The 23961-nt window shown below is 38.2% G+C and overlaps 1 protein-coding gene across 1 annotated transcript; it reads left to right on the forward strand.

Moving 5' to 3' along the window:
- Positions 1 to 4055: 4055 nt before the first annotated feature.
- LOC117625610 (putative receptor-like protein kinase At4g00960) lies at positions 4056 to 7376 on the forward strand. The gene is made up of 7 exons (XM_034357144.1): positions 4056 to 4978; positions 5334 to 5456; positions 5555 to 5676; positions 5761 to 5971; positions 6068 to 6305; positions 6579 to 6726; positions 6861 to 7376. The coding sequence occupies exons 1-7, from the start codon at positions 4126 to 4128 to the stop codon at positions 7176 to 7178; spliced, it is 2013 nt and encodes a 670-aa protein (XP_034213035.1). The 5' UTR covers positions 4056 to 4125; the 3' UTR covers positions 7179 to 7376.
- The last annotated feature ends 16585 nt before the right edge of the window (positions 7377 to 23961 follow it).

Raw genomic sequence — 23961 nt, forward strand, 5'->3', positions numbered from 1 at the left:
GCCTTTGATAAGTTGCCCCTGCGTTCTTCAGACCGAACGGCATGACATTATAACAGTACAACCCTTTGTCCGTTATGAATGCGGTATGTTCGCTGTCGGGAGGGTGCATGAATATCTGGTTATAGCCGGAGTAGGCATCCATAAAGCTCAGCAGTTCGTGGCCGGCAGTGGCATCCACGAGCTGGTCTATCCGTGGTAACGGAAAGCTGTCCTTCGGGCAGGCCTTGTTGAGGTCGGTATAGTCTTGGCACATCCGCCCCCCGCCCGTGGACTTTCTTACCATGACGGAGTTGGCAAGCCATACCGGATACGTTGCTTCCCGGATGAAACCGATGGTTTGAAGTTTCTCGACTTCCGTGCGCATTGCTTCATACCGTTCGGCATCATATGATCGGCGCTTCTGCCTTACGGGCTTATAGGCGGAGGAGATGGTGAGTTTATGGCTAATCACGTCCGGGGCGATGCCGGGCATGTCCTCGTAAGACCATGCGAAAACTTCCGAATGGTGCCGCAAGAAGTCTATGAATTGCGTTCGGAGGTTCGCAGTGAGTCTAGTGCCGATTCTAACCTGTCGATCGGGCTGCTCATCGCTCAAGGTTATGGTCTCCAATTCTTCGGCAGGTTGTGTGTGAGGGGTGGGAGATTCATCTCTAGGGTCGTCAACCGGTCCAGTACCGTTCGGTAAACCCTGCACCGTCATGGTCTCGTTGGGGAGTATGAACGAGGTTGCCTTGAGCGCCGTAGCGTAGCAAGTCCGCGCGCTGAATTGATTTCCCCGGATTGCCCCCGTGCCGTTCGGGGTAGGGAATTTCATCAACAGCATGTGGGGCGAAAGATGCGCCTTGATCCTCGTCAGTGCCGTTCGGCCAACGATAACGTTGTATGCCGTCGGGCAGTCGACGATGAGGAACTGATCGTACGTTGTTGCTTTTCTCGGCGCCGTGCCAAATGTAATTGGCAGTCTGACACTACCGATTGGTTGGACCAAGTCTCCAGAGAAGCTTAACAGAGGTGTCAACTGCCGGTCGACTTGGTTGTCATTGATTCCCATCTCTCTGAAAGCTTCAGCAAAGATTACGCTCACGGAGCTTCCGGTATCGATCAGCACTCGCCCTACATCGTAATCGGCAATTTCAGCTCGGATGATCATTGGGTCGTCGTGGGGATAGAGGATTCCCTCTTCTTCCTCTTGGCAAAATGTGATCGGCTCCCAATGAACTTTTGGTGTTTCCTGGAACCGATTCTCCTCTATTCCGAGCACCTGAGGAAACTGCGCGGCACGCACATACTGTTTCATCGAACGGTGGCTCATCCCCGCAACGGTAGGTCCTCCGCTGATAGTGCTGATCATGTTTATCTGCCGAGGAGGGTTCGGCACCGGCGCCGTTGGCGGCCGGGCGATATACTGGTCCAGTTTCCCTTCTCGGATCAGCCGCTCCACAATCTTTCTCAAACTTATACAATCTTCCGTGTTGTGGCTGTTGTGCTGATGGTATCGGCAGAATTTACCGGTCTCCCGGTTGTCTTGCCGATTGGGTCTTCTAACATTCGGCTTCGGTATGGCCTCCTGTTCGTTCATCAGAACGGTTTCATACGTGGTATTCAGTAGGGTGAAGACCTCGTTGCCGTGGTCACGGTTGGGCAGGGGTCCTCGGTTGTCGTTGCGACCATACCGACCTTTCCCTTTCTTTGGCTGATCTCTCCGATCGTCACGGTTGTCTTTCCGCTTATGGCCCGCCGAATATGAGTCGGTCCTATCGTAGGATGGCGCCTTCGCAGGGTAAGCGCTTGGCTTGGCATCCTCTCGGCGTGCCGAAGCGCTTGGTTTTGAGTTGAAGTACTCGGCCTTGGCGTGCACCGCCGCCTGCTTCATCAGCTCATCATACGTGCGCCAGTTGCTGCTGTGTACTAGGTATCGGAAATGCGAGGACCGAAGGCCACTCTTGAAGGCGCCGTAGGCTGCCCTGTCATCCGTTTCCGGACACCTTGAGTATTCGTGACTGAAACGCGCCGCGTACTCTCTCAATGGCTCGTCCTCCCTCTGCCGAATTGTGTACAGATCATCGGCAGAGTAAAGACGGTCCGTTTGGATCATGAAGTGATTGAGGAAAATCTGCTTCAGCTCGTCAAAAGAATCTACCGTTTCCGGCTCCAAACGGTAGAACCAATTCAGGGCTGCCTCGGTAAGTGAAGACGGGAATAACAGACACTGCCCCTCGTCGCTCAGACCCTTGCATCCGATGGCGGATTGAAACGAATGAAGGTGGGTTAAGGGGTCCTCGGTCCCAGTATAGAATGGTATGCGCAGTGGTTGTACTTCCCGATCCTGCCGAGAGCGACGGATGCGTCTCGTGAACGGCCCGGGCCGAAGCTTTCCCCACTCAGGTTCCTGGGAGCGAGCCTTGTCGTTTTCCATTTTTTGGACCTTCTGAAAAAGGAGTCGGACAACAGGGTCGCGGCTTGGGATTCCTTCGGCATCATAGTCTTCTAAGCGCCTTCGCGGGCTCACGGAGTTGTCCCCCAAGTATTGAGTTGATACCGAACGGTAGGTGGACGTTTGCGCATCGGAAGGGATATATTCGGATGCAGACTCCGTGGAGTTCAATCCTTGGACCTTCCGAATGGTGACTTACTTCCCCCGGCGTTCATCCGGGATTCCCGTAGTCGAGCGCTAATCCTGATCGGGGATCTCTGTCTCTCTGCCTCCCGATCGTTAAGCCGGTGTCGGCAATCAGAGTAGACCTTCTTCGGTATGTGCGGTTGGTCCCTAGGTGTCGGCACCACCAGTTGTTTGGAGGGCGCGGGCGTTGCCCTTGCTGCCCTTCGGTGCCTCCTCCTATGAGGGGTTCCCAAGCTTTCGGAAGAGTGAGTCGTCTGGATGTTCTGCGGGTGCTGCTGGTGCAGCTGCCGTTGGGTTTCGTCCACTTTGGGCGAAAGGTGGTGGTTGTGCTCCTGAAGCCTAGCCATGTCCTTTCGCAGAGATGCGATTTGGGCTACTAGCTCGGCCTCGGCGGCTGTTTGGGTTGATGGGGCGTTTCCGTAGGGAGTGCATGGGGGTAGCGCTGGGCTAGCCCCAGCTTGCCTTCCGAACGGTGCCCCGTCCTCCGATAGAAAAGTGGGTATTGAAGTGGTCCCCATGTGTTTAGGGGATAGTGGGTTAATTGTTTTTCGTTTCCCACAGACGGCGCCAAACTGTTGATGCGAAAAAGTGGTTTGACACGTGGTTCGCCCAACTTAGTGATATTGTGTCTTCGGAAGGTAGTTAGTCTTCGGAAGATCAAGTTCCTGCAAAGGGAACGTTCGGTAAGACCTTGGGGGTACCGGTGTGGTACCGGCCGAAGGCTCTCCGATGCTTAAGTAAGTACGGATTTAGTAAAGATTAGACTATAGATCAAGCGATAGCGTACCGTTGATTCTTCTCTCCCTCTTTTGGGAGTAGGGGTCTCTTTATATAGGCCTGAGGAGGCGTGCATTATGTTCATATTTCCGATGTGGGACTGTAGAAGCTGGTCGAGAGCACGACACGTGTCCCAGGTCAAAAGTATCATGATGTTTAGGGTTCGGTAGGATTATTGCCGAAGGGCCCGCAGTGTCAAATGTTGACTTCGTCCACGCGTCAGGTGGTCATTGGTCGTTCATATACGGTATCAATACCATCCATTCAAATTTCAATTGGAAAGACAAAACAAACGTTAATTATCTCCCTTAGTTTTTTTTACTTCGTTTGTTAAATAATTATGGCCATGTCCGGGTCCATTCTGATGATTTTAAATCTAGAGATTTAGATGACATCATAATTAAGGTGAAAGTGTTTATTTAATTAAACCACTGCAATCTTTGTATGTCAAGATATGAATAAAAAAGAAACCAAGAAAATAAATGGATTTTAAATGACTACTTACATAGTAATTTCAAAACCATTCTAATATCTTTTAAATTCGTACAATTTGATATTTTTTTAGTTTTTTTTAAAGCAAATTTAACTTTGCTAGGTCGAAACTGTCTTAGCTTGAAGATTATTCCTCACACTTTGGCTTTGTCCATGAGATTATTCCTCACACTTTGGCTTTGTCCCTTGGGTTTTTAATCAGCATCGATCACATCGTTAATCTTTATATCTTGGCCATGCTTTCCTCAACATTCAGATTATTGATACTTTGGACATTATTTGCGTTACATATCATCATCAATATTAATATCACTCACGCACGGATTCAACCTCCTGGTATTCCTGCAACCTTCTGTGTTAGCAGCAAAGGTAACTACACCAATAACAGTACCTACCAGCAAAACCTTAATGACCTTCTCTCATCATTGCTTTCCAATAGCAACGGCTACGGGTTCTACAACTCCTCCCGTGGCCAAAACTCTGAGACAGTTTACGCAATCGGGCTTTGTAGAGGAGATGCTAAGTCCGATGTCTGCGGTAAATGCCTTAGTGACGCGGCCTATGTTCTCCAGGAGGCTTGTCCTAATCAGAAGGAGGCAATTGGATTTTACAGACGTTGTATGTTACGCTACTCAAACCGCTCCATGTTTGGTTTAGTGGAAGTTAATCCTGCTTTCTCTGTGAGGAAAGTAAAAAACGTATCATCTACAAACTTGGATGCTTTTAATCAAGAGGTCTCTGCCTTATTAAATGCACTAACAAGCGAAGCTGCTGGGCGTGGTGATCTTCTTAAGTTTGCAGTAGGAAATGCAAGCGTCGGCGCAAATTCTAATGTAACAATCTATGGACTTGCTCAGTGCACTCCAGAGTTGTCAGAGATAGAGTGTACTAATTGCTTTAATGTTTCGTTGGGGGCTATCCGAACATGTTGTAGTGGATCAATGGGTGCGAGAGTTGCCACACCTAGCTGTACCATAAGGTATGAGTCTCACCCCTTCTTTTACAGTACAACTCAGATACCATGGCCCCTTGCAACACCGGCCTCTGCTTCTCCTCAACCACCACCTGCCAATCACACGGTTCCAAAAGGTATATTATTCATGTCCCCTTAGGCCTTGAAAGTAACCAAACTTGTGGTTGACTTTCTGATGTGAATTGGATTGAACATGAGGCCAACATTAGTTTTTCATCCCATCATATTTTATTTTTGTAATATCTTCTTCTGGACAACAGGGGAGGGGAAGGTTTATTTTTTTCTAGTTGTAGATGCAAATAACATTGTTTATTTACTATTTTTTTGGTCTTATGCAAATGAACGTTTTGGTTCCCAAACACTAATAGATGATCATAACTCTGAGTTACCTAGTGAAAGGATTTAACTGATCAAAATTCAACCCCATGATGCTCCGATAAGAGATGCTAGATTAATTTCTGATTTTTGCAGGAAAGAAGAGTAATACATCTCGGACTGTCATCATTACTGTTGTGGTACTTGTCGTTTCTTTGTTTCTAATTATATCCATATGTATTTATCTGAGAGTGAAGAAGAGAAGGGAAAAACTTGAAGGTAAGTTGAGATCAGTTTTTCCTTATAGCTTTCCCTGAAACAAACTGACCTCTTGTGAACTTTTTAATTTGTGTCACATTTTCTTATGCAAATTTAAGAAGGAGATGAAATTAGAAGTGCAGAAGCCTTGCAATTCGACTTCAACTCCATTAGAATTGCCACAAATAACTTTTGTGAAGGAAATAAGCTTGGACATGGTGGATTTGGTGCTGTTTACAGGGTAATAAAACATCCACAATCGTGTTGGTTATGTGCCTCAGCGAGCAGTATAAGTTAACTTTCAGATTCCTCTTGAATTATGCAGGGTAGGCTCTTGAATGAAGAAGATATAGCAGTTAAAAGGCTTTCTAGAGATTCTGCACAAGGGGACATAGAATTTAGAAATGAGGTCGAATTAGTAGCGAAGCTTCAACATCGAAATTTAGTTAGACTCCTTGGTTTCTGCCTGGAAGGAAATGAAAGACTTCTTGTGTATGAGTTTGTCCATAACGCAAGTCTCGACCAATTCATATTTGGTATGTATATATGCATGCGTTGGAACTCTGTTGCTTCCAAAACGAACAACAACAAACATAATTAATACAAAATATTATTTCTTCATGAGTATGCAGATCCAATCAAGCGTGCACAATTAGACTGGGATAGGCGCTACAAAATCATAGTAGGCATTGGGCGAGGACTTGTTTACCTTCATGAGGACTCTCGTCTTAGAGTTATTCATCGTGACCTCAAAGCTGGTAACATTTTGTTAGATGCCGAAATGAATCCTAAAATTGCAGATTTTGGCATGGCGAGATTGTTCGTGCTTGATCAAACAGAAGGGGAAACCAATCGAATTGTGGGGACATAGTAAGTACTAGACCATGATATATATATATATATATATATATATATATATATATGTGTGTGTGTGTGTGTGTGTGGGGCTTGTAACGGTGTTTGGCTTTACCAATAATTTCCAAGTTTACAATGATCCGTACCATAAACTTTGTGAGAAATATCCTGACTACTCAAAGACTTAATTATACAAGTAATCACAAGAAATAAGATACTTTGAGTATAAAGATGAAAATTTCATCTAGGTTAATTAAGTTTGATACACTTTTGTCGATTTATTTGTAGCGGATATATGGCTCCAGAGTATGCGATGCATGGACAGTTTTCTGTGAAGTCTGATGTTTATAGCTTTGGTGTGTTACTTTTAGAGATAATAAGCGGACAGAAGAATAATGCTTTATGCCATGGAGGGAATGTGAATCTTTTAAACTGTGTAAGTAACTACGTCTGGTTATTATTGCAATTGAATACACGCATATATGAAGTAAGAAAAAGTATGACTGATTGTATTTTATTTTGGTCAAGTATGACTGATTTGTTTTAGGACGTATGAATTCTTGCATGCAGGTATGGAAAAGTTGGAAGGAAGGGGAGAAAACTTCAAATTTAATAGATCCCACCTTGAAGACTGGTTTAACAACTGAAATAATGAGATGCATCCACATTGGATTGCTATGTGTGCAACCGAATATAATTGAGAGGCCAACCATGGCTTCAGTTGTTCTTATGCTTACTAGCAACTCTCCCACTCTCCCAGTACCCTCGCAACCATTTTCTGTGATTCAGCCGGAAACACCAACAAAGGTTATTCGGTCAAATCCTTCCCAAAACACTGTCCAAAAATCAGTAAATGAGGCTTCATTCACCGAACTATTTCCTCGTTAGTGCTCGATTGTTGTTGTGGGCTGACTACTCATCACTGAATGATAAAAATATGATGAAGGAATACTTTGCATATAATATATTTCCGTTGATGTATTCAACTTGTTTCTTTCCAGAAATTGTTTCAATCTTAGTTTTGCTAGCATTGCAAATTAGTTGTAAATTTAGTCAAGATTTATGTGTTTAAAGCCTTCATCCAAGTGCATGTTGTTATATATGGTGTTGCTTTGTCTACCTCAAGAGGAACTGATATTCATTCACTCCTGCATGAAGACGAGGTACCTATATGTTGACCCTATACTTTCGTATACTGAATATTTTTTTATAAATGAAAATTGGTATTAACCCAAAAAGATATACAACAACAAGAGGCCATAAAAATGATAAGAAGCTTTCCCGTGAGCAAGCAACAAACTAGCAAAAAAGAAAATCCGTCAGGATCACCAAACAAAACAAAGAGTTGGAAGATCAACCAAGCAAAGCTGGATGAACAGACTAAACAGCACCCAAACCGACCCAGACAAACCCACCAAGCAAAGCTAGACAGCATCAGGAGCAAGAAAAGTCTCAAATTCCCAATCAAGCAGGAGCAATGGACATCAAGATGACTGGAAATAAAACAAGTAATACACTGACTTGAAGAGATTAAGGAAAAACAGAAGGACTCGGATGTCAACCAAAACAAGACACATCAATCAATAATATGACTGGAAGTCTGGAATCATTTAGTGGTGGATCGGTGGTCCTAATTAATGTGCTTAACAGCTTAAGACTTGAAACTCTCTCTCTTTCTTGCTTTTTCAAGCAGAGAGTTGCGTGATGAAGCCGATTTTTCTCTGTCCATTGATGAAACATATGTAGCAAATTTTGACAGCTTCGAACGTTAATTTGCCCTAATTAGGAAGATCACGTTAATCTAATTAGAATGATCCATATATATTATCATTAATATGTCTGATCTTCCAACATAAAAAATATATATATTTAGGGTTTTCAGCCAAAAAAGGAAGAAGATAAGTACTATTTTAAAACAAGTGATTTAATATATTGAAAATTAGATATAAACCCAAACCTATTAGGGTTTATTAGGAACGTAATTTCAATTTTTGATGTAAACCCTTTTTTTTTTTTTTTTTTTTCTCGATGAAAGCCCATTCCATATCAGCAAACACATTAGTCAATTTTTTATGTGCCAATTTTGCCCTCTACAGCTTTTTTTTAGTCAACCCCTTAATTGTTGTCTTATTGTTATTTATTATTGTTTTATTTGTTTACATTTTTTATTTTGTACCTTTGAATTACTATTATTGTTTTTACAATTTTGTAATTTTAGTCAACCCTTAACATACCAGATCGTAATCCAATCATTTTAGTTCTGATACATAGCCAACATATACAGAATTAGGAGCCCAGAAAACACCTTCGCCATAGGTTGAAGAAGGTTTACTCGTCTCAATTGGACCTACTCGGCCAATACACTTAATTATGACTCCACAAAAGACCTTCTCCAGCAATACAAACAAAACAACCCACAGATTTTAAACCTTCTATACTATTTATAGAAAAAAATCAATAAAAACTGCGTACAGCCGTGTGGGTATACTGAAAAAAGGGACCCTTTTGCGATTATGCGGCCCGGCTATGCTATTTTTTAAAAAAAAAATACGAGTACAGCCGCCCGGCTATACTATTTTTTAAAATAATAGAGGACCTTTTTACAACTTGAAAGTTAGTTCCACCAACCATTATTCCTAAACTATCCTTTAATTAATTCAAGCAAATTCTCTTATCGAACTCTCTCTCTCTCTCTCTCTCTCTCTCTCTCTCTCTCTCTCTCTCTCTCTCTCTCTCGTGAGTTATAGGTGGTTTGGGAAATATTAAATATTAAACATTTTTTCCTATGTTCTTAGAAGTCATTTTACACATGAGTAAATTTGTCTTTAAACTTTTGAAGATAAGGTGGGTAGAGAAATAGGATTGGGATGGAAATAGCAGCACTCCTAAATAATTGGGCCCATCAATCAGCAACAGGATAAAAGAGGGCATGGGCTCCACCTCTCACATGAAAGAAAGGGTCATCCACTCCATACGTCGTCGATTTTTGGTGTCGTCTTTACTGTTATTATAGTAGTGGTTTTTTTTTTTTGTTTTTTGTTTTTGAGAGAGAATAGTAGTGGTTTAAATATGTCGCATGAGTGCCAAGGGTTGGTTGAGTTGGTAAGGACCGTTCTCTTCACTATTAAGGTCTAGGTTCGAGACCCGCTGTCAACAATTCCTCTTAGTGGGTAATCTATAAAAACTAAAAAATGGGCTAAGACTCCCTTTGTAAGTCCTCAAAGAGACCTTGGTATGCCCTAACCCTGAGATGGGGTAGCCTTCCCTCCCCCTAAAGTTTTAATAACCTAAATATATCGCATGAGTGACACATTTATACCTATCTACATTTTCCACATATGTGCAGAAAAAAAGAAGACAGGAATATGCATTCACAACAGAAATTCAAATGTTCGTTTTGGTACATTTGATAACACTTTGTATTTTCGATTACATACAGTCACAATACTTTTACAAGCACAATTACAATAAGTTATTTTAAAATTTTATACAAACAATTACATAAAGTAGTTTATACTTTTACTTATTCCTAGAATCTTCGGGACAGTTAATTCTAGCTTAATATTTGAATTCAGATTTTTCAGATTTTTTTTATTTTTAAGAATTTATTTTGTTTGTACCAAATTTACCTCTCTTCTACTAATTAAAAAGGTGATCGATAAATCTGGTTCATAAAGAATTTTTCAAATTAAATTGAATTGATTAATTTGCACGGCAACAACTTACTATAAGGTTAGCTATGACTGACTCCTTAGTTTGTGGCATCACTTGATGTGACAGAGGATGGATCGACACGCTATTAAGATTAGAATCGTATAAGCAAGAAGTGCAAAGGAAACCAAGTAAATGAAGGCATGTCTCTGATGCACTTTCACCATATCACACTGCAATTTCTGCTGCTCCTGATCATACATATTGGATTGCTCTGTGCCGCACACTTGTGACTCCTGATTATGAATAGTTTTCTGAATCTTGTAGTGAATAAGTTCTCGTTCCACGAAGTTCATGTCGTAATGGTACTGCGCCCGGCCCATTTGCTGATGAAAATTCGAAAGGCGATGGCAAAGATGAGGGCAATCAGAGAGCAGAGGCAGAACGAAATCCACCAATGTTGGCAAGAGATGTTAGGGGTTTGAGAGATGGACAAGAAAATGAGAGCTTGGAAGAAAATATAAGCTATGACCAGCTTCATGGTCGTTGTTTCAAAGTATCTTACTCTTTTCTCTTGTTTTTCGTTGATGGAACCCAATTCCATGAAGCTCTTGTTCAATTTCTCTAGTGAAGTACCCATATTAAGTTTTGATGAGCACAACTTAAGTGCTCCTCCAGAGGCACAAGAGCTGAAGTGAGGTTTTGGAGATATGTGACAAGTAAACCCGAGTAATTATAACAGGACCCGATCCAAATTTCGCTTTGGAATTCGAGCCGGACCCTGTGCGTGTCCGACATCTGGCGGATGTCGGGCACGAATGACCTATTTGCCCTTCTATACAAAGCACGATAAAATAACAAGGTTGATTGCTACCGAAAAATCGGCAGAGTTTCCCTTGTAACTGGCTCAATACCAAAACATTTACACATGCCAAACAAGTATATATATATATACAACCAACTGCCAGCATACCTATATATACATTCCAACAGTTCAATTCTAAGTCTAGTGCAAAACATCAGAGTGGTTGCTAAGAATTTACAAATGAGACAATCCTTTTACAAAACAAAAGTCCTACATCAAAAGGAAGGAGCGGAAGGTGGAAAACGGCCTGATAGTGGATTCATGTGCACGCCTACTGCCTGGGGCTCAAAACATTAAAAATGGTGAGTGGACCCAAAAATAAAGTTTAGAAAATAGCATACGAACATACTAGCCCCACTGTAAAAACAGTTATACAAACTAAATTATTCTTTTTATTTCTGAATTCAATGCACTCATATAATTATACATGTATATAAGCCAAGCATACTCATGGTCAACATTAATTTCCTAAGACAATGAAAACAGTTTAAAACTACCACCTAGTTGTACCCTTTATTTACGTCAATTCCTTATATCCATCAATTCCTTACATCACCATGGGTGACACATACTCGCAGGTCTCAGTGATACGAGGTCAGTCCGAGCCGCAACTCGCAACTCGCAGGTCAGTCCGATCTGCATTACTCGCTCCACATGAGTTCGAGTACCAAAGAACTCGTGGGGCAACTGTCAAGCATGCTGACTAAACAGAAGGCAACCAATATAATCCGAAGGCAACATTTAATCTGAAGGCAACTGGGTACAAGGTAGTTTGGGAAAATGTAAAATATTCAAAAGCATAGAACAGCTTTTAACACTAATCTTTGAATAACATTTATTCAAGATCAAATACTGTAACTGTAACTGAACTGCTTAAATTCATTTATAAAAATAAAGAGTACACTCACTGGTAGTCCGAACTCGCTGGCCCTCTTGAAGGTCCCTCTTGCGGGTCAACTGGTGCCCGGGTGCCTGATTCAAGGACCATAATATTCTATTAATACAATATAGTATTAACTTAACAATCCTGACCTCCGGCTCCTAGAAGTACGTGCGTCAAATGAAAATTATTCCTATGCCCATAAAAGCTTTCCTTCCAGCTTAGCAGTATCTTGGGACTCAAAAAGCGATAAAGTCCCAAAAAGTCAACTCTGGGCCCCCGGGTTCATAACCCCACAATATGATCCGGAAGCCTCTAAACGTTCCAATATATCTAGGACACATGTCCCCGAAGGTTTGGTCTCGATCAGAAGGTCGGATTGATCACGATCGTGCAATCGCATAATTTCTAAACCCTAGCCCTAGGGTTCGCAATTTCGGAGTATCCGGAACTCCGATTCACAATCCGTCGAATCCTACACAATTATGAAATTATCTAGAGTAACATATCTGAAACTGATTACGATCCAACGGCTCAACAGTATTGAATCCGGAAATCACACAATATGTAAAATCCGTTCGAGGCTCAAACGGTATCCAAATTGAGATCCGCCAAGTCCTACGCACTCGTTACAACCTAAGGATCTCATCAAGATACAGTGCCACTTCACTACCCTCACCCACTCGCCGCCACACGCGCCGGCAGCGCTGGGTGTCTAAAGCGATTACGCATCGCAGAAAAATATCAAAACCACGGCTCCAAACTCCTACCCTAGGTATAACACCATATTTGGAGCCACTTTTGTTCTTGGACCTACCCCAAAAACTGACCGAAAGTGGCCGAACTCGGAGGCTGAAAACCGGCCAAATTTCAATTCGAAAATCGAGCTACCTACGGTCAAAATCTATGCAATCATACCCAACCATCAGATAGAGCATGGAAAATACATACCTTACTCGTCAAATTTGGAGAAGAAATGAGGGAGAACGAACGGTTTAAAGTTTTGGAAAACTCGGCTCATTTTTAGACGTTTCCTAGCGAAAATACCGACGATCGAGCGGTAGGGAAGGGCGGGCTGAGCGTCGGAGCTGACGTCGGTTCTTCCTGGACTGGTCCGGCAGTCTCTAGTGGTCAGTGGTGGTGGTTCACAAAGAGGGTGGCGTCGGGCTGAAGGAATGTCGACGGGAGGGGGAGAGAGAGAGACTGAGAGAGAAACTGAGGGAGAAGAGAGAGAAGTGAGGTTTTGTAAAAAAAAAATCTGAATTTTCAATTTACCGTTTTGCCCCTCGTAATATTTTAACCTTATTTCCTTCGTTAAAACTCCGATTCGAGTCCACTTCGTGTCTACGAACTCGTTTCATCGTGCTCTACGCAACGGTGTATGTGGAAATGTCAAATTCCTTTTCGGTCAAAAAGTTAACTTTTCGTTAATAAATTATTCCAAAGGCAAAATTATCTTTTCCTCTTAATAAATTACTAATTAAATATTAATTAAGGTTTGGGTTATTACAATTTAAGTCAGTTTTTGCTGATTTATAACATTCCGACTTTAATTTAAAACATTATTAGAGTGTGCCTAGTACATTCCCTGATGAAGACATTTATTTTTAATATAATGTACTGGTCAAGTCTATTCTCAAGACCGTAACTAGCTAGCTTTTGACTTTTTCTTTGTACGCCTGCATATGCTTAACACTTGATAGCACATAATGGGAGAAGCACGTGTGACTGTTGGAATTCATACGTAGGTAAACCTGCTCTCTTTGATATCATGATGGAAGTTGAGATTCTACCCAAAATCAATTAGCAATAGGAGAGTAGCCCAACTTCTTATAAGCCCTTGTTAAATTTCTCAACTTTCTAATATGAGACATTTTCACCTTCACATTATCAAATGGTAAAATTCCCATAATTTGTTTGTCGACTTCCACGAAGGAGATGTGAGGCAGAGAAATAGACTTACATGAAATAGAATTTTCTGGGTATTTGGTATTGATTTGAAAGAGTAACGGCCTTGATTGCTCAAGTTTATACGGCAATTAATATTAAGTACATTTAATAGTGGATGAAATGATAGCTACAAAAGTAAACTCTAGCTTCAGTCAACAATAACATTATGTTTGAAAAAATCGATCATTCCTTTCCCTTTCTCGAATGCAAAACGTGTATGGTTTTAAGAAAACAAAAATTGTACCTTTCTCCATCATTCTGTAAGCTCTTATATATATATGTATATATACTCTTCATTGTAATTTTCTTAATCATTCCTTCTTTCAAATATCGTTAATCTGCAGAATGTCTACTAATTACTACTTGAAAGCAATAACTTTTTCAGAAGAAAATCTTAAGAAAATTGAATTGAAGGACTTGGGATAGGTCTGAAGGAGGGTGGTGGTATAGATTAAGAATTTGCAATGGCGGACCCAAGCTTAGGGTATGGTGAGTTGTAGCCCTATGCCCCATTTGAAAAACTAAGAACTTGGTACTAGTATCTACCCAGATTAAAAAAGAAAGATAAATACCTGGCACATGCCACTCAAGTAAAAATAAAAAATAAAAAATAAAAACTCTACTTTGGTTTAAAAAGAATTTTTTAAAAAAACACATCCAAAATAATTATGAGCCCATAGAATTCAATGACTACCTGAAATGTGATGTCAAGATTTGGGCAAATGTCACGTTTTTTATGACCACTACAATTTTATAAGGGTATTACATGAACATAGCCCCACAAACGACTCTTGCGAACAATAAACACAACTATTACAAAACAATGAGGAAAAATAATTTTACATTCAAAAGAAATCCAAAGAAAATAAAAGACGAAGTTGTACAAGAGTGAAGAAAGATATGGGATTGCAAGAAAGAGAAGGCGCCCGCAATTTCGGACATCCAAAGGATTATGATGAAGGATGGATGGGGCCACGCACATAGGTTGGGGAAGGTGGTTAACATGCGCCAGGGTTAGAGAGAAAAAAAAAATAAAGTTTTTATTTATTTATATTTTTTGCCAAATTATTGTTTTTCTTTTTTCGAAAGTATCTGAAATGTATGGCAAACATATCAACACAACTGTGAGCTCCACGTGTATGTCCACGTAAGTACGTTGAATGAAAGAGTTGCTGATTTAGTTCGAGGAACGTAGTAATTAACGATATTGAGGAGGATATTAAGGAGGATATTTTAGTAATTTAACTAAAAACGTTATAAATAAATTTTATATTTTATTTTATGTGTTCTATTTGGTATTATTTTGTACTTTGAGTAATGCTACTTTTATCACATTTGTATATCACATTTTCATACCACTTTATGTGACAGACGAGATGAACAGTTACATCAATTAAAATTAATTTAATCTTTTCTTTTCTTTTATGATTTTATTGACATTTTTTAATTGCTAGTTGGGAAATGTTACCCCCTCCTCTCCTCTGTAGCTTTCAACTCATTTTCTTAGTGCTTTAAGAAAATAAAATATTTATTTTAATATGTATAGGAAGATAAAATATTGGGCGTGCATTTAGCATTTTTCTTGAAATTCTGTTGTTTCGTAGACCCAAAAAAAAAAAAAAAAGAAGGGGAAAAAGGGAGTAAACATGACATCACAATGAATTTGAATATATACTTTGAAACAATCCATAAATCATGACTAATAATATTTAGGGGTTTATGATAATTCACATGACACATTGTCAAATTTATCATAGAGGTAAATTTTATATATTGAAAGCTATAGTTTATATAAATAGAAAAGCAATTGCCGACATTAAATCTGAGTATGGAAAATGATAGAACGCCTTCAACCTTAACCCAATGCCAAGAATCAGAAATGCTATTTTCTTATTGAAACTGGATTTTACAATACATATGCCTCCAGAAATTAATACTGACGTGACGAGAAATGGCCAAACTACAATGCCGCCCCGACTAACAATTTCACATTTCACAAAGCTGCAGAAATTCACAAAGCATTAACGCACAAAATCATACGCAAGATTACAAATGGAGAGCATGAACTTTAATTCTCAATTATATTTTAACCATTGTTGAAACCCTAGTACTCAGTGCAGATGCTCATGCACTTATCCCCTTCACAAAACCTAATGCATTTATCAATATTGTTGGATGTTGGGTGCTTACACTGATCATCTTTCCTGCAAGAAATGGTCCAGATACCAACAAACACAATGATCGCAAAGATTACAAACAGACCCATGCAAAGTAGAAAGTAGAATTTACGTCAACGATTTTCGCAAGGATCAACAAGAAAGACCCTCCTTTGCCTTTGTTTCTGTTCATCTTCATCAATATCTACGCTTGTAGGATCTTCAGATGAAACATCTTTCTTTTTGGAACTTAGAGTTTGAGTTTGCCCTGATGAACTTGGTTCAAATTATTCTTTACCATAAACTTGTGGTTTTGTTGAACTCCCATGTTGTGAAGCTTTTAGAGTTGCCAAATCAGTTTGCAATTCATTGCAGTGAAACCAGGGTTTGGTCTCGCTGAACGATGCTTCTATTATATTTGCCTCCAATAACAAGTAATGAAAACAAATTGAGGAGGGCTGCCAATAGAGAAAGAAAGAAGAGGAACCAACGATCAGAACATCTGAGAGCTGAGTTACCATTAACAATTAATTGCTGTCAAAATAACTCCTTGAAAGACGAAATAGAAGTTGGCAAGTTGGAAGCCACTTGATTGAAGATAATTGAGGCGACCATCCTGCTCCCCAATAGTAGTTTCTAGCTCTTTTTTTTTTTTTTTTTCTAGTTTTTCCTTTTTTTCTTGCTCATCATTTGTTGGGTAGTTAGCCATAGTATATCTATCTAGCACATGCACAGATGTATATTGCAAGTTTTAACATGAAAGAGAGCTAGAACCAAGAATGCACCTCAACTTATATAATAGATAGTTTCTCACCGGGCCATTTTGATGAACTTAATTTTCTTGTTTAGTTGAAAAGAATGCAATATTTAATAAGATGATCACATCATTTTGTCAATTATAAATGACCATTCAGTTAACCAAAAAGTAAGGCATTCGATGGAAATTAGTATTCATATATAGGCTTAATTACTATTTCACCCCCTCGAACGAAAGTTCGATCTCACGCTTTACTCCTTAAAACCGAAATTTTCTCACATAACTCTGAGAATCTCTAAAATTTGCTGAAATTTTTTCACTTTACCACTTCTGTCCACAAAACTATTAAGTGTGCTAATGTAGCATGGGCATTGTAGTAAGTTTAGCTCCTCTCTCTCTCTCTCTCTCTCTCTCTCTCTCTCTCTCTCTCTCTCTCTCTCTCTCTCCTCCCCTACCCAACCTCTCTCCGCTCTCTCCTCTTTGCCTCTCTCTTTCCCTCTTTGAAAGTTAAGAAAATCCACTATAATTTGCAAGCTTGCTAATGCTTCCATTTTTGGGGCTTTGGCTGGTTGGGTAAGGAGTAAGAGTATTTTGTTGTGGGAGGGTGGGGATAGGGCAGATGACGCCGAGAGAAAAAATGGGGAGTGTCTATCGAGGGGAATTTTTTATTTTATTTTGAGTTTTAAGGTTTTTATTTTTTATTTTTAATATGTCTCATTTTCAATTATTCATCACACATAGGGAGGTAAAATTACTAATACATGCCATGTCATCATACTTAACTATGGTAAATTGAGAAAATTTAGGCAAATTTTAGAGATTCTAGGAGTTAAGCGAGACTTCAAGGGATAAAGTGAGACCAAGCATCCGTTTAAAAAGTTGAAACTCTTAACATTGTAGCTGGCAGACAATATCTTTTAATTTTATTTTTTTATACAATTGATAGTTTAAATTACTTTAAATTAATTTAAATGGAATTCGAACTTGAATAAGGGAGCAAGCTCACTACTCTAACTAACTAACATAACCCACATCTGCAAATACTCTTATACACATGAGATTGAAAGTTGAGTACAGGCTTGAATGATGGCAAGTACACTCTCAAATTAATACTTAAGGGATTTTGAACTACACAACTAGATTCCAGTAGCTTTAAAATAATAAATAAATAAAAAAGAAGCTGCTTCGAAGAATCTTCAGTGGAAATGTATACGTATCACTATCACGTGACATTAAAAAGTATTAATTTTTCTTTTGATATGGATTTGAAAGCCCCTCCAAAACTGCAGGCCTATCTTAGAAAGCATACAGTATATGCCACGTGCACACTCAGAGAATGAGATAGATATGCTCTGTAATATATAATATATGCTCGCGCGTCTCCGTGTCTTTTATGCTCAGCTTAATTAGGGACTGCTTCCTTTGGTGGTATTGATTATGCACTCCACTTAATTTAAAGAGGATTTAATTAACAGGACTTTAATAAATGGGTTTGAAACTAATGGCATACCAAACTGAAGACATTGACTTGCTGAAGAAAATTTGTTGCAACTTGAAAGAAACAAGATATTGTGCCGGCAACCAAAAACATTGTGTAAAAAGAGAGTTCAAATGAATGAGAGAGGGAGTGTTTGAAAGTCCCGTACGTTGTGATTATCTGTAAATTAATTATGTATTAGTCTCTTTTTACGCGCTCACGAGTCGTGTTTCACTTGAGTTTTCTTCATTTCTCTTACTTTTAAACGTGATTATCTTACTTTTATAGACAACTATAAGACATGTTCTAATTTTTATTTATTTATTTAATGAAATTTCTTCTGTTTTAGTATTTTTATCAAGTAAAGACTGTTTGTAGGAATCTGATTAAAATTAAGTGGAATGTTCTGGAGTAAAACATGAGGCTGTGGAATGCAGCGAATAAAGAATTTTTGGCTGACTTCTTCAAAAAAAAAGAATGAGAGGAAAATAAAAACAGGTGAAGAAACATAAGGAATTAAATTAAGTATATTCCATCATGATAAAGAAAAATTCAATAACTCTAACTCTTAATTTATGGTTCTAAAAAAAACCTCGTAATTTATTGGTGTTTAAAGATTGATTCAATTAATTAAGCATTAACAAAGATTAATAATATTTATCTCTACACTCGAAGTCTTACGTTTGATTCTCTAATATATGGAGAGAGAAAAAAAAAAAAAGGCTAGTTGCCCTAAACCAAGAGTACTGTTTCTTTGATTAATTGACAAATACAAAGATTGTGAAACATTCAAAATATCACATTTGTGGTATAGAGAAGTCTTGGGCTTATGTTTATCTAGATTGTGAAAAAGAGAAAAGTCAATTGAATTCCAGCCACGCGGTTCCAAGGTATGTATAGCCTTCCTCGAAATTGAGATTTGTCAAACAACACAGCTACTAATGAGCTATATTAATACAATTTTCTGTTCACAATTCTCTCATTCAGATCGATCTCTCTGTAAATTAAACTTGGAGATTGGTTTTTTCCCACATCTGCCATTTATACCCTACGTTAATGTTCCTAAGCCTTACCTTCAGAAAACACCACCATCCCAATCTTATACTCATCGAATTAAGTACATAAAAACCTCACCTGAAACTTTAAGCTCTGCTTGTGTTTGTTCTTTCTAATATAAGGAGGATGATGCATATCCTTCACCTAAAACTCCAGTTTTCTGGTTGGCTCCAGGAAGTGTAGGTTCTCTCAACTTTGGAATTGAGAGTGGAGCTTGCTTGCGTCCTTTAACCTTCACTGAGGAGCTAGCTAATCTCGCATAATCCTCTATTTATTTATATATAAAATTATTACCTCTGAAATTTTTGAACTCAAGAGAATGGTGATTTGTTGAGTGGTTAAGCATAGTTTGCCGCATGGATTAAGTAAAGACCTGCCAATTAACGATATATGATCTGATGTTAAGGGGAAAAGGGTTCAATCAGCAAGATGCAAGATAAATATATTCTTAATGAAGTGGTTTAGAAGACTATAAATCAATATATGTAATGAATCACTCTGTACAAGTAAGCCTTACAATGATTGTTACACACATGTGCAAGCAATTCTATGTAATATTCAGCATTACCACACTTTTATTTTTCTAAAAATCACTCATATTACTTATTTTTACTTAGACGTAAGATATTTGCTTCTCCTCACACTTTGTAATATTCAATATATATATATATATATATATATACAGTCCCCTTTTATTGAGGGATTCCTCAAATAATTTTATTCGAGGGACGCCCTTTAGGGTACCTTACAATTTTTTTCCCAATGATCCAAACCATCTATTTTTTAGGTCTTCATTCATAGATCATCCTTACAAAAAATTAGACAAATCGGAAACCGTTTCGACATCCAATTGTGTCTTATAAAATCAATGAACACAGTGCTTAAAGAAAATGCTAAAATTTCAATAACTTAATTGAGTGGTCAAATGATATCGGATTCAAGTGATTTTTTGTAAAGATGATCTTTGAATGAGTATCTAGAAAATAGACGGTTTGGATTAGTGAAATACAATCCGGAATGGGGCCTACAAGAGGTGTCCCTCAAATAATGAGGAATCCCTCAATGAAAGCTCTCTGTATATATATATGGCTCTGCAAGATAGAACATGAAAAGCAATTCAGTACCTACTCAGTCTTCTCTTCTTATCTTTGCTTTTGAGTGTCTATATACGTGTGTGTCTCTTTGATCCTTTTTTGACGTGCAATCTTCAATAGATGTCCAAAATTAAACGTAATAATTATTAGAAACGTCAAATCTAATAATTATTTACGTAAAATAAACATTCAATCAGATAAGAATTAAGGGTTGAAAATATAAAGTTATTAAGGGTAACAGAGGCATTGAAGGTTATTCCTAATTAATAAACCCTAATACTTTGGGTTTGTATCTAATTTTCTTTTCTATAATTATAAAATCATGAAAATATTTTATCATACATGTATATAATGAAAAATACAGATATATCAATGTTTATATTGCTAATTCTATTTTTTTAAAATAAAAATTAATCATTATATAACTATAAAATTCTATAAAAATTTATGTTTGTAAACAAATTTTTTATTGCATTGCGGACTACATGGAAACATAAAATTCCTATGTTTCTAGAATATTGTGTGAAGTATGTGGTTTGGATTGATAGTCTAGCAATTAAGTATTTATTTTGAAGAGCATTTTTGCTCACCATTTTAACGCAAGATATATCATCACCATCTTTCCCAACATTTGGCACGTGTCCATGAGTATAACCATGGTTCCATAAATAAAAAGTAAAAAGTTAACTATGGTTAGGCCCATAGACACTTGTCAAGTGTTGAGAAGAGTGATGATGGTACACCTTAGGTTAAAATGGTGAGCAAAAATATTTCCTTTGTTTCACAACTATATATAAGAGAAAATTGCCCTATCCTATATATTGATATAAGATAAATACAAATTAATTACCCTTAACCCTAAGATTAAGAAACATATGAATTAGCAGAAAAATTAGACATAGAGAGAGGGGGGGAGATTCAAATAAACATTACCTAGTTGCTATTGGTCGATTTCAAAAACTTCCCCTTAATAGGTCTTCCAAAACAAAGGATATCCTGTGTGGACCACAATATTCAGGACCAATTAATCAATCATCAAGAACATTAATAAGCTTGCAAATCCATCAATTAAAAGAAACATATATAATCCAATTACATTAATGCCTAAATATATATGCTATAAGTTACAAAAAGGGAAGCATAAAGTACTTTCGTCGTGGGTGGTCGTCGTGGCTCCCCTGAGCGCCAGCTCCGCCCCTGTCGACGACAAGTCTCTTGTTCTCCATCCGAAAGGTAAATTTGCCGCAGGAGATGAAGTCGTGTGCTGCGAATATCTTCACACAACGCGTCTTACCATCATTTGATCCTTTGATGAAAAGCTTGATGTCTCTTCGACGACCAGAGTCCACCGAATGACAATGGAACCCCGTTGACCTGATCCGCCTGCGCTTCTGAGGTAGCAGTTGAATCGGGTCAGCGTGTTCGCCGTCTGAATCTCCAGCTGGACACTCTTTTAACTCTAAAAACTCATCGGTGAGGTTCACAAGTTCAGTCTGACGAGAGAACATGGAACCCATATTAATTTTCTCTATCAAATGTGTGTGTGCCGAACGTACGGATGGTGATCAATATGCAGCTTCCAAACTGTGAGATATACTCGCAATCTCAGTTCTATGTCACCCACCAAGGTCAACTGACAAACTGTTCCTAGAAGGCCAACCGTTTGCTCTAACGTCTTCATTTGTAAGGTCTGCGTGATAAAATAAACCTTAGTCTTTTGAAAATTACACACATAAGGTCATCTAATTTCAGTCAAAAATATGATCATTGTCTTTCTATATTATATTTTTATGGGTTTATGTTAGAAATCCATTATATTACCTTGGCATTTTCTTTCAGGAAATATAAACATACATTGAGGACGAATGAGGATAATATAAACATTTTAAAGAGGAAGCCGGCATGGCATTCTCTTTAGACATGTAGTCGCCATTCTTAAGTACGTCATATGGCACGAGTGAGACTTGTGAAACTTATGTTTCATTTTCTAAATAAAAAATAGTAGAAAATTTGACTTTCCTCCTTCAAAATAGGAGGCTAGAGGGAGTATTTGAACTAATTTTATTGTAGTCCATTATTATAGGAGTGCAAACATAAATGTGCATGGAGAGGTCGGTATTATTCATTTGCATAAAATTAGGGGATGTAAAATAGTTAGCGACTAAATAAAGATTTAGTGGCTTTATAAATCAACTTACATGGACACATTGTCATCCAATTTTAAAATCAGGAATTAGGTTTTACTTAAATGGTGTATTATTGTTGGGTTATTGTGTATGATTTTTGAGTTACAAGGGCTTATTTAGTATGACCCATAAAAAAAAAAAAAATACAAGCAAAGAGGGAGAAATCGAATATATGACCTTAGACACGACAGTTAAATGCTTTTAAGTACTTAGCAACAAACCCCTTTTGTTATTAAAACTGTAAGTAGCAATCAATTCTAGGTTCATGAACTAAACGAAACTTCTTGGTTTATAATATAACAATACTAATATTTAAGAGTTAATTAAATTGTTAACTAATCTGTCTGTCTACGCTTTTGATCAACTAAACACTTCTAAAATATATTTATTTTAAAATCCATTTTTGATAGAAAGTAAAGAGCAAGACCCAATTCCCATTGGGCCGACTGGTCTAAAATTTTCATATAATGAGATCGAAATAATTGAACGGCCCGGTTCAAATGTCGGAGCTGGGCTTATGGTAATTTCAGAAAAGCCCCATCCACTTCAAGTTAGCTTCTTTTTTTTTTCCTTCTCCATTTTCTCTTCCTTTTCATTCTTTCGTTTTTAATTTTTATTTTATAAGCAATAGTCTAAATTACTCTAAATTAATCTAAACTAATTGAATAGTAATTGCTCTACTAAGAGTGCTGCTAAACGAACCCTAAAATTAACTGAGTACACCATACTACGAAACTATTTATTGAATTACTAATTTACCATAATATAAAATGACTATAAAGGCTATATTGAATTGTGAAACAAATATAATTTTAATAAGTACATCCTACTCACAATATTCAACCCTAATCAAACACAGAGAAGTTTTGGTGGGTGAAGCAGCAAGTTCGGCAACGAATATTTCATAACTTTGATAATATTTCCTTTTTGCTCCGCTATTTTAGGAGCTCAACATTCACCTCTTCTTTCTTCCATTTGCAGTTATTGTGTTGCACTTGTGGCTATATTTATTTTTGGAACTCTATGTATATTTCTGAATATATATAATTAAAAATCAGGTATATTCTTGAAATAATTCTGTCAGCAGAGGATGCAGGTCCATTACGTAAAGTTAGCCATCCCCACTCCATTGTGCAGCAGTCGTACACACGAGATTTTCCCAGTGAAGCGAAGGACGAACTTGACAACACATGCAGATTCTGGTCCCAGGTCTCAGCACAAATATATCTTTGGTCCACATGCAAACTCCAATCTTAGGTCAAGTCTTCATCTCATCGATAATATTGTACCTATTCCTTGCTGGGGTAGGGTGGCTTAGCTTGTTAGCTTGTTAGGAGAATAGGACAAAAAAGTTGGTTATCTAATTGGAAATCCTACAGAGCAAGGATGACTAGTCATACGAGAAATAGATGACTAGTCATCATTTTATGAAATCAATTTAATGCAATGTGATGCAATGCACAATTTACCTTTGCCAATTTGCTTCAACCTCCATAGGATAGTTGTTAGTTAAGAACACCTAGAGAAGCTATTCTCAATCTAAACTTGAGAGCCTAATAAATAACAATAAAAATCCTATTACAAAGTTGTCAAGGGAAT

The sequence above is a fragment of the Prunus dulcis genome, chromosome 1 (genome assembly GCF_902201215.1).
Source record: "Prunus dulcis chromosome 1, ALMONDv2, whole genome shotgun sequence".
NCBI classification, from domain to species: domain Eukaryota; kingdom Viridiplantae; phylum Streptophyta; class Magnoliopsida; order Rosales; family Rosaceae; genus Prunus; species Prunus dulcis.